Source organism: Sebastes fasciatus, chromosome 11, assembly GCF_043250625.1.
Source record: "Sebastes fasciatus isolate fSebFas1 chromosome 11, fSebFas1.pri, whole genome shotgun sequence".
In the NCBI taxonomy this organism is placed as follows: Eukaryota; Metazoa; Chordata; class Actinopteri; order Perciformes; family Sebastidae; genus Sebastes; species Sebastes fasciatus.
The window spans coordinates 29,327,056-29,339,393 of NC_133805.1; the positions used below are offsets into that span (position 1 = coordinate 29,327,056).

General features: G+C 44.2%; 1 protein-coding gene across 2 annotated transcripts in view; it reads right to left on the bottom strand.

Moving 5' to 3' along the window:
• Window positions 1-4,944: 4,944 nt before the first annotated feature.
• The window catches only part of lig1 (ligase I, DNA, ATP-dependent), a 59,892-nt gene continuing 52,498 nt past the window's right edge, over window positions 4,945-12,338 (bottom strand). For both annotated transcript variants that reach the window (XM_074652149.1, XM_074652150.1), the window contains exons 25-27: window positions 10,776-10,919; window positions 9,664-9,756; window positions 4,945-5,137 (exon numbers count right to left, since the gene is read on the bottom strand). In XM_074652149.1, the coding sequence (XP_074508250.1) occupies window positions 5,063-5,137; window positions 9,664-9,756; window positions 10,776-10,919 (312 nt within the window). In that variant the 3' untranslated portion in view covers window positions 4,945-5,062. The remainder of the gene's footprint in view (window positions 5,138-9,663; window positions 9,757-10,775; window positions 10,920-12,338) is intronic.

The following is a 12,338-nucleotide window of genomic DNA, read 5'->3' on the forward strand; positions in this document are numbered from 1 at the left end:
TTTGCTTAAACCGAACGAAAGCTTAACCACAGCAGAGTCAGTTAACAAACGGTTTCATTTTTTACAGTGGTGAGTCGTAACCGATCCGCTCTCTGAAGGGCATTTACAAACAATGTATTCTCGATTAACGTTGAGGACTTGTTGGCACAGCCGCACATGACTTGTACGAGTTGAACCGAGCTGATGAAGTGCCCCGATGAGTCACACAGCGCGTATACAATTCTGCATGGTCTCTTATGTTGAGGACATAATACCCTGTTCGAGTGGAGACCGGAGGACAAGGGGAATCATATAAAGGGCCCAAAAATATGAGGGGGCCTGACATCATCAAATCCGAAAGGTTACTGGCCAACGCTCGGCCCTCCTGCTCAAGAAAAACACTATTGATATTCCGTGGGTTCGGCCGGGGACAATGGCCGGGTCTGTCCGTCCCTCTCTCCCTCATAGCCTGGCATGGCAGAGATGTCACAGAGAGCACCAAACAAATGGATGGAGGGATAGAAAGGGATGGAGGGATGGGAGAGGAGGAGGAGGTGGAGGAGAACAAACGCATTGTTCTCGGGGTGGAGAAAGGGGTATTGTGAAAGAGACAGATAGCTTATGTGGGAGAATGGGGTGGAGGGAAGAGAGAGGGACACAAAAGGACAGAGAAAGGTGAAACCTGGCATTTTTTTATAGATGACCCCCCTTTTTGCTTTGCAGTTGGGGGTAATCCATAACCATGCTTTAGGGGACACTTCCAAAAACTTTAAAGAGGAACGCAGCAGGGACAGTTTCAGCACCGAGGAGCCATCTTCGCCTTGCCTTTCATCTGTCACAACACCACAGATCAGTTTTGGGGCATTTTTTTTATTTTTTATAAATCATGCTCCACGCCTCCAAAGCCCCCCAGACGCTTCTTAACATGTAGCAGAGCACGGCTCAACAGAGGCGGCGAGCAGGTAGGTTTGCAAATGCAATGTCCCCTGCGGGACTCGGTCTGAACGGGTGACTTGATGTGAACTAACAGCACAGCTGTTTGAACACGGGCTAGGACCTCGCTGGAGACGGAGGCCACTGTGCTGCAATGCCCCGCAGGCGTGTTATGTGCACCAGCTGCCCCCCTCGGTAAACATCAGTGACACATATACACACACACACACACACACAAACACGGCCAGTTAACCAGGCACACGCGTCTTCACAGAGATGATTAAAAACAAACCCATTCACATATGCACAAAAGATGGGAAACCGATACGGTAACGTCTCAGCATGCAGGCACTTACTGGCAACACAAAAGGTACACAAAAGACTCGCGGAGACTTCCTCTCCACTTACACAATGACACGTATACAAATTAGCAGACAACGCTCGCCGCAGTCAACCTTCAGAGTAATTCACAACAAAAGCCGGGATCATACAGCAACACGCTATATGGAATTGAATTCATTACATATTTGCATTTTCAATATTTCATGCTCTGTTGCCTGTTTGATTTCCATTAGGGTCTTTTCCACCCCTCACACTCGCTGGGTTTGCTTGCTGTAGCCAACTTCTAAAGCAACAGTACAGCTGACAAGCGCCATTTGAAATTCAGATTTTTAGTAACACCAGCAGGTCCCCTTGTTTCTATTCAAAAAAATAGACGAGATGTGGTGATGATATTCACGATGAGTGTCAGATGTACCCCAAAGTAGCGCGCAGGAGAAAAGATAATATTTCAAGAGCAAACTGGGAGGGTAAAAAGAACCACCTTTAAATCTACACAGGGGGAAGGAAGTGAATGAAAACTGATGAAAAAATAAGAGTACGGCACAGATAAACAACGGTGGCAGACAGAAAGGGCAGGCAAATCTGGATTTGGAATTTCCATGATTATTCTATTACAATGGTGTCCTTCTCAAACTCCCCTTCAGCAGACACAGCCCACAGCCCACACACACAAATAATAGCCAAACCACCAGCCGTGCTGTATGCATACTTGCATACCAAGACGGCATAACAAATAGTGACCTCACAAGCACTCCGGTATAGGAAATACAAACCGCTCTGCATGGGAAAAAAACAGTGACATGACACAGTCACCACAGAACGGGCAAAATTTTTACATGCAGATTATCCTGCAGACGGTGCTGGGAAATTGCACACTTGATGTACAGCCGTGCAGCCACAAGATTGCCGGCCTATCGACGCTTGTAATTTATTTCCTGCATCTCATTGTGGTCAGCACAACTGCTGCTGCTGCTGCACTGGAGCAATGCATTACTGATCCCCTAGTGCACATCCCACACAGATCAAAACACCAGTCCACATCCATGTTAGCGGCTCTTTGAGGCTGTGCTTAAAGGGAACGTTTGAATTTTTTATAGCGGGGTTACATGAGGTGTTTATCCATAGTCGGTGTATTACTGTACCTACAGTAGATGGCGGTTTGCAGGAACAGACAGGAGTACCAGCACGTGAGCAAAGCGATGTACTGCTGTGGACGGGGGCAGCAGCAAAACAGATTTTAGCCATCTAAAAAAATATGTATCAGTTTAAGTGTACGCTATATTTAGAATACTTCTACCGCCTTACCTCGCCATCAGACAACCCTTTCTGACGGGAAACTAAAGCAGTTATCTATGCGCTCTTCAAATCCACCAGACCACTTTGATAAAAACAGTAATTTTACCTCACAGAACACAGGAGTTGCTGGTGTACCGCTGCCTCGATCGGTTAGTTTGTTTGTGTTATTGTGTGACTTTCGTGGATCTGAACTAACCAAAATCACACAATAACACAAACAAACTAATCGATCGAGGCAGCGGTACACCAGCAACTCCTGTGTTCTGTGAGGTAAAATTACTCCCAACTACACTGGCTCCGTTCAATACCGGATTGACTTCAAAAACCTTCTGCTCACCTACAAAGCCCTCCACAACCTCGCCCCCCACCTACCTCACTGACCTCCTTCAGGAGTACACCCCCCTCCCGATCCCTGCGCTCATCTTCAGCTGGTCTTCTGACCATCCCCCCCACCTCACGCCTCAGCACCATGGAGGCTAGGGCGTTCAGCTACACTGCTCCCAGGCTCTGGAACTCCCTCCCTCCTCACATCCGGCAGTCTGACACCGTTACAACATTCAAATCCCACCTCAAAACTCACCTGTTCAAACTGGCCTATTCACTATAGTATGTTCATCAGCCCATCATATGTGTCTGCATAAATGTGTCTCAGGTGTCCTTGGGTGTCTTGAAAGGCGACACCAAATAAAATGTATTATTATTTTATTATTATTCAAATGACTGTTTTTGTCAATGGAGTCTGGTGGCTTTGAAGAGAGCATAGATGGCTATATTGAGAATGGGACGGACGTGAAGTCACAGTGACCTTTGACCAACAAAATCAAATCAGTTCTCCGTCGGAAAGGGCTGTCTGACAGCAAAGTAAAGTGGTGAAAATATTCTAGATATAGCATACGCTTAAACTGATAGCGATTTTTTTAGGTGGGCCTTTCTTTTAGGCGTCTAAAATGTGTTTTGCTGCTGCCCCCCCCACTGCAGTACATCGCTTTGCTCCCATGCTGTGACTCCTGTCTGTTTTTCTAAACTGGGGACGTGCCGACCGTAATCTACTGTAGGGAATAAACTGACAATGGATAAGTACCTCAGACAACCCCACAAAAAATCCCAAATATCCCTTTAAGCACAATGGAGTTTGGAGCTAAAATATGACAATGCTGATATTCTTATGTTTTGCACATCATCCTAGTTTAACGTATTAGCATACTAACTGTTGCTAATTAGCACTAAACACAAAGTACAGCTGAAGCTGACGGGAATGTCATTAGTTTTGCAAGAAATCGAACTTGATGATGGTGCTGGATGAAAAGAGGATCAGCAAAGTACAATTCATCCCAAGATGGACATGAATATACGTGCCAAATTTCAAAGCAATCCATCCAATAGATGTTGAGAGATTTCACTCAAAACCACAAATGTGAACCTCACGGTGGCTCTACGGGAAATATCCGTATCCACTGGGGACCATGAATGTCTGTCCAAAAATTAAAGAGATGTTTAGATAATTCAGCCTGGACCAAAATGTTGGAAGACTGACCGACATTACCATCCCTACAGCAGCTAGTGGAGCACCACTGCTAAGATGCTCAAAGTTCAGGGTTTATTTGCAGCAATATGAGCAGCTCCTTGTGTTTTTTAATGCAGCTCTGTTGCTCCTGTATGATGTGTACCTATAAGCAAAACAAAATGATCAGTCACCACCTGTGTAAATGTCAACTAAATATTTCCTGCACATTCACTTGACTTGGCATTTAACGCAATACACGGCGATGTGTTTGTGTTTTTGTCCGTGCGAGCTGTAAGCAAACATTTAAGTGGTTCAATATCGGTCGCAATTACGCTCGCATGGCACCGCTATGCAGAAAAACCCTCACAACCCTCTTTGCTTCTCCATGTAATAACCGGCCGTCCTTGGCTCTCAAAAGTGACCCCCTCCTCCACACATCTCCAACAGTCTCTGATTGATTCAGGCTCGACAGTTAGTGGATTTCCATCATCTAATGCAAGCTGTGAGTGCTTCTCTTTTGTCCCGCTGTTTGAGCAACTGTCAGCTCCCGCGTCTTTTTTCTACTTCTAATAACGTTTCAGGCAGCCGGCAATCTCCTTGGCTTGTCCTCTTATTACCACACACGCTGGACGCACTTTGCTGCCCGCCTTTTTGAGTGCCCGAGCAGAAATCAGGCCAGCTCAAAATATTGGTATGCCGCCCATACATTTCACGTTTTGCTTGGCGGTTTTGCACAGTGAATTCTTGATAGGGATCTATTACCAGCGGGGAATGCTGTAACTGCTGAGACGATTTTGGAATTTATGTGCACCGTACGCGGCGAGATGTTTACGCAATTTTGGCTCTGAAAGCTAGCGGCTTTTGATAAATCAATAACACAAACGACAGGATGCTTAAAACTGGCAGGAGCCTTTATTTTCATTCGACTTTACAAAAAGAAAAGAAGCTATTTACAATTATTTTTGAAATTGCTATTATTTATGATCCTCTGCTGATGACTACAGATGATCAGTAGTAGTCCTCCGGGTCAGCTTTCTCCCCCTGATTCTGAATCTGCTGCTGCTTCTTGTACAAATCAGCAATCTGCAGAGAGATGGACAGATTGAGAGGAAGAGAGATATTGAGAGAGAGAGAGAGAGAGAGAGAGAGAGGGAGGGAAAAGAGTTTGCATGAGAGAGCATGCATAAAAGAGAGAAGGCAGGAGGGAGGGGGAGAAGATCATGAAGTCAGGTCAGTAACATGAAGAGGAAAAGCTAAAAATAACAGTTTGATTATTCATATCCAGAGCTTTGAAGTCGGTGACTCCCAGCTGCTGACTGGGAGACGGAGGTTGTGTTCACTTGAACTCATCATGGTTTGGGGGCGAGGGGGGGTGGAAGTCAGGACAATGAATAATGTGTGAATAGCAGGGCCCACCCAGAATCAGCAGCAGCATCAGTACCAGTGCAGCAGGGTGGCACAGCGAGGAGGGAAAACAATGGAACGGGATCAAGGTAAAGCTTTGATTCTCTGACTGGGTCCAACCTGTTCAGGCTCCACGTTCTCTTAACTCCTTCTGACACTGAATGAGGTCAGGGTTCTTTTCTTTCTGCTAAATCACAGGAAGTGAGACTATAAGTGTGTGTGCATCCTCTCAGATAACAACTGATAGAAGTATCATTTAGATGCAGCTGATGTTCCAACCTGACCCCCAGTGTAATGAGCACAAATCTTCACTCCACAGTTAACAGATGGCTGTTAACTCCAGTCAGTAAAAGTTGACATTGTAATATGACTCAGACCTTATAAAAGTTACACCTGTTTAGATGCAGGTACAAAAACAAGAATCCTTTAGTTGGAATGTTTTGGGCCTCATGAAAGCTAAAAATCGACGAGAGAAAGTCCAGGTGACGTTACACAACAATGAGCGATGCTTGCGTGATAGCCGAGATGGGTTTGGTTTTAGAGGAAGGTGATGGTTGTCAGTCAGAGTTGGTGCATCCGGGACAACTCTTGATGCTGGCGAGCGCATGTTGAAATTTTTAGTAGGGAATCAAACTGGTAGACAAAGTGAACATGTCCACAAATCAAAGCTAGACGTTACCAGCTTTTTATCGGCATTGGATCATTGATGGATTGATAGACAGATGTTTTTGTATTCTGGGTCACAAAACAGACATAAAAGCATCCTCAGATATTTAGTCAGTCCTGAAGTTCACACAGGAAAGCATCATTCAGTCCAACATAGACTTTGGACTCTGGGATACTTTATGGTACATACAGAACTTACTGTAGCATAAAATGCCAAACAGGCAATAGTCAAATGTCCATCACAACTTCACAGAATTCAAAGTGATCTACTTTTATGCAAAGAAAAGTAAAAAAAACTAAATGATATTCAATTTTCAATGATAGAGGAGGGGGAACCAGCAAATGTTTGACTTTTCTTTTTTACATTTTAAAGTTAAATTCATCAATCTGGAGCACTTTGAGAGCAAAATTAAGAGGCTACATGTAGATCCATGAAGAACTTTGTGCTCTTGAAAACAATTTATCCATTAACACATTACTTGTAGAGATAAAAATGGTGATGACGTGGCAAAAAAGGTCAAACCCACAAAGCGTGGTAAACGAGACGGGGTTTCGTCACGCTGACATCGGCTGCACTGAGGACAATCTGACCCAGTTGACAGTCGCGCCGGGAGCACGGAGCTCTGTCCCTTCCCAAACGGAGAGAGGGGAGAGCGAGCACGAAGCAGCGAGGTCCGAGCGAGGGCTGCTTAGAGCCGGTTGCGGCGCACCACCGCGGAGGAAACACGGCTGGTGAAGGCCAGCCAGCGCCGGGGAGAGTATCCCACGAGGGGAGTCTCCCACGCCGAGCGGCCGTCCTTTACCCGCCGAGCGGGGCGAAAGCACACTGCTGTAGAGGAAAAGGGGTATGCTGGATATATAACACTAGACAAAACGAGAGAAACAGAATGCAGCACATCAACATTTTAAATAGATGGAAGCCACATCGTAATTGAAATCTGATTAATTGTATGATGATAATCTTTCGAGAATTAAATATTGTTTTTAAGCAAAAAGGCCAAACATTTGCTGCTTTTATCTTCTACAGTGTGAGAATTTATTGCTCTTTCTTCTCTTACATTTTAGAAAATATCACATCTTTGGCTTTTGGTTGAACAAAACAAGCATTTTTAAGATGTCACCTTGGGAAACTGTGATTGACAGTTGTTGCTTGACAGTTTCAGCACTAACATGTACAAAGAGTAGAGCTGTTTCAGTCTTTATACTTTGAGAGAAACTTGAATCTCAACAGACTCTCAAGAAACGGTCATCCAGTTAGTTTGTATAAAGTATTCCAGATAAACAACAACATACTGACGTGTGCATCGACTTGTAATTCAGGCTGGTTGGGTTGAATCATGAATAAGTGATGCTGGTGCTGGTGGGTCAGTGGGCAGGTTAGAGAAAAACAAATAAAATAACAACGTCTTAAATCATTTAAACCTAATATATGTACGGTAAAAGTTATCGTGAGCTACCGGCTGTGGTGTCCATTCATACACTGAGCTGAAATAAGAGAAACCCACAGTAATAAAGGCTTCGTGTTGAGTAGAACCACAGATTGGCGTGTTTGCTGCTGGATGGTTGAATAAGTGTGTATTCAGGTGAAGGTCCAACTGACCTGCACATCTCTACTGTACTGTATAATTCACTGTTTGGCTGCCGCACAATATATTACCCATACTCCAACAGTGAACTCCAGAGGTGCTGCTTTACAGGACTGTTATATAGCTTTGCTCATCATGCAGTTTGAGGCCACTACATGAATCAATGCCAGTGTAAAAAAAAATAAAAAATAGCTCATCCTTGCAGTGCTATTCACCCTTGAAATTTTACAGGACAGCTCTTGTGAGGTGATGAACACGGTGATGTTGATGCACCATCTCTACACGGCACTTCAAAAGCAGCACGGCCAAACAAACACATGATGGAACTTCTACAGGTTTACAGAAGGGGGATACCACCGCTTAATAAACTCATGACCGGACATTTTACAAGAAAAGATATTTATCGATGAGGCTCAATATCTGTAGAGCGCTTACGTTGATCTTTAACGTAGGGTGGCTGTGTGTCTGGCCTCTCCGGTCGAGCCTCTGGAGCCGCAATCTGGCTGCGACTCGGTTTTGTTCTGTCCTCCGCACGGCTTCATACCAAAAGTTTACAGACTGCCTCATTAATGTTATCAGGGTCCCTGTTAGCATTGGGTTGAAATATTGCCAAAGAGGTGCTTTTGCAGGGGCCCCGGTAGCTCACGCGGTCGATCGGGCTGCTAACCTGACCCTCCAGATGGTTTGCTACACAGAACCATCTGAGAAGCCGTCATTGGAAACTGTTTGGAAAAAGGGGCAGGCACTTTCAAAAAAATACTTGGCAGGTGATTGGATGAACCATCTGTCAATCAAACTCGGGCAGAAGAAGAGAAGATTCCGGAGTATCAGAGCGAGAACAACTAGACTACTTAACAACTTCATCCCCCAAGCTGTCAGGATGCTAAACAGTTGGTCACCTGTACTCTGATGCATTTCTGCACCTGTGCTGAACACTTTTAACTTGGATTTTATAATTTTTTTAATTATTGTTTTAACCATTATTTTGAGCTGGAGAGTGTGTTTGTGTCTAACGTTCATTTGATGTGATTAGTGTACTATTTTATTTTATTGTTTAGTACTATTAAGTACCGTGTGTCTGCTATTTATTATTTGTGTTGCGCTGATCCTGGGAAACGCACTTTCTTTCTGCCTGGCAGGATGACAATAAATAGAATTAATTGATTGAAATTGAAATTGAAGCGCGAAAACATCTTTTCCATCGAGAAAAAGCCTTCAGTGCCGTTCTTTGTTCTTCTTTCAATGAAGAAATTATCTCCAGTTCTGATAGAACTGATGCTATGGCAGCATCCACGCTAACCTCTTCAGGAGCCGCCGTTGTTGTTTAGAACCAACAGTCACTTCTCATTGTCGTCTCACACACCTAAAAGCCACGCCCGTAGCTGCCAGTAACAGGATGCTGATTGGCCCGTGATCTGGCTTGCCGGCCACAAACGCATTACTTGAAGCCTGACTAGATGGATTTTTCGTGTGACACTGATCCCGCCCATTCTCGCGTGATCTCGTGACATCGCAAGAATCCAGCTGCCGGGGGCAAGGTTACCATGCTGCATGTCGCCCTCTCTCTCTCTCCGCCATTCCTGTCTGTCTTTTTCTGTTCTATCCAATAAAAGCCCAAAAAACTATCTTTAAAAAAGTCGCTTTTGCTTTTCCAAATCCTCCGCCATCGTCTTGTCGGTGAACTCGCCTTACTCTCGTCATTTGATAAGTGAAAGTTTACTCCTGCTACTCTGCTGCTGCTGTACGAAGCAGACACTTATATATATATATATAGTTTACAGTCATTATTATGTTGCACAAGGCCGACCTGTTTGACCTCCACACGTTCTACAGATGGGATTTGATGCTTGAAATGTGGATCTGGCGTTATCCTATCCCGGCACTGCTGATTTCACACTCCTGGTTTTTTAGCCTCCAACCAGGCTCATCCCCAGTACAGGTGATCTGATGTACCTGAGCTCCAGTCGTGGCGTCCTCGGGCTTCTTGTCATCTCTGATCCGAAGGAAGCGGGGGAACCGCAGAGAAATGCCCTTTTCTGGATCCACCTGAGGGCAGACAGAATCACAGTCAGTATCCAGTACACAACCACTGATGCATGGGAGCATTTGTCCTTTGGTGCTCGTGCTGTACTGAAAACGGTAACCCCCTCGATGTGTCTCTGACTGTCAGCCTTTTGAAAGCTGTTAAATCCCCACTAGTTCAAGGTTTTAAAACATCAAAGATTGAATCAATTATTACAAAAAAATAATGATTATTAATCTCGTCCTACTTCCATTCATCTGCCTCTCAGATTCTATTGTTACCTTCAAATATGGATGCATTGTACATTTTAATTTTTTTTTTAATAACCAGAAGAAAAAAAAAAAAAAAAGTTGAAAGAGAATAATTGCATTAAAGATATTTGATGGATTATATGTATGCAGACATTACATGACACCATGTTGATAAGAGTATTAAATACAAGTCTCCCTTTAAGGTACATTTTAAACAGATAAAAAATGTGTGATTAATCACAATTAAATATTTTAATCAGTTGACAGCCCTAGTAGATATTAATACGCCTCTTAGCAATGGTCTCGCTTGTTTACAGCAAACAACTCATCCAGCTATCTCAAATTCAAGTGTTGAAGTAGTAAATTTAAGGTTTATTGACAATGAAATGCAACGTCTTGCACCTTTATATTTTCTGTACAGTAAAAGTTTGGAAAACATTTGTCTTTCTTCCTGTAAATGTTTTCAGACGGATAGAATTCATCCATCTCAGTGCCGTTTTACTTCAACTATGGCTAAAATGAGAGTTGAATACTGTTAATGTATATGGCAAACACTTTATGTGCGCTGTGGGACTGTGAGTCCAATGTGCAGCCAAACTACGAGTAATAAATAAACAAGAATCTGTTCCATTAAATCCAGCATCTTTTACAGCATTTTTAATAACTCAATTAAGAGGCGCTAATTGTGACTTCTCATTGTAGGCGACAGACCGGAACAGGCAGAATCTATCAGTGGAAACACATCGGGGGGAGGGGGGAAGGAGGAGGCGGGATCAACAGGCTGAACTGACCAATCCCATGCCGGCCTTGTAGATGGGCGACAGCGACAGGTCGGCACACTTCACTTCCCAGACCTGCATGGCGTCCAGCCACACGTCGGGCTCTGCTGATTGGTCGATGCGGTAGTAGGCACGGGGCTTCGGCAGAATGTGCTCCTGAAGAAAATTGAATAGATAATGACCAGTTTCATTACAAATGTCATTAAAGGGGACATATCATGCTCATTTTCAGTTTCATATTTGTATTTTGGGTTTCTACTAGAACATGTTTACATCCTTTAATGCATTATTTTTCTCATACTGTCTGTCTGAATATACCTGTATATTATACCTGTACTGTATATCTGAAACGCTACGTTTTAGCGCCCGTCTCTTTAAAGACCCCGACACACCAAGCCGACGGCCGGCCGTCGGCGAGCGTCTGTCGGCCTAGTTTTTGTGGCGTGTCCCACAACATCGGCTCTAGTCTGCCCGTGTCTGAGGTTTTCGACGAGCACCGCCACCGATTCAACATGGCGGTGGTGGAGCTCGTCAGTGAGAGCAACGACTCTGATTGGCTGTTCAGCTTAAGCGAATCCGAGAAGAGAAACGGAAGTGAGGAAAGCAAGCAAACGAGTAAAGTCAAGAGGAAAAACACAGAGGGCGCTTCTCATTTTTCATCTGATCGTTCCAATACACGGATAATTTCACAGCGACATGGCCATCTGGAATGACGCCAAGTGGTGAGTGAGAGTGGTGTGAAAATGGTCGGCAGAAGCCGCTTTGTTTCATGTACGTATCATAACAACGGCTTGTATATCCGCCATCCTCGGTCTTCCTGTTTCCCTTTTTTGAATGATGAATACAGACTACCGCCGCCTGCTGGTGTGGAGAGTTATTTCCTCTTACGCAGGCGCAGAACCTACGTGCTAACTGGGCGTCGGCTGTAGTCTTTGAGGTATGTTCAAATGCAACTTGTCGGCCAAGACGGAGGCGACGCAACAGTCGGTCTTCATCGCCGCTAGCTCTTTGATGTCGGGTTGTTGTGTCTGGGCCTTAAGACTCCTTAAAATGCTCAGTGAAAAATATGGTTCACCTTTGCAAAAGTAGTTCTCAAACTGTGGGCGATATATTCTAATGAGCCTGCATGTGACATAGGAAGGGGAGCCAAATCTGAACGGCTTGTTGAATCACGTTTTCTGATCGAGGCAGCCCACAAAAAAAAACTGACTGGGTTGTTCTTATTTCAGTTTGTGGGTCGGTAGGCACACCGGATACCCAAACGTAGGAGCACATGCAGTGAAAAAGTGTTTTTTTCATGATATGTCCTCTTAAAATGTTTATTGTGGCACAAAAACTGCAAGCAAAGCCTATCGCAAGTTCCTAGAGCCTGAAGTGATGTCTCAAAAATTCAAAGATATTCAATTTATGATGACATGAAACAAAGAAAAAGCAGTTCATCCTCACATTTTGAAATAATAAAAAAAACACATAGTATACACACTGTGTAGATGCATACACACTCCAAAAACAAAACAAAAAACTAGGGCAAAGCATTCACGGAGACCCTGATAAAGAGACAGTGACAGAGGGGTT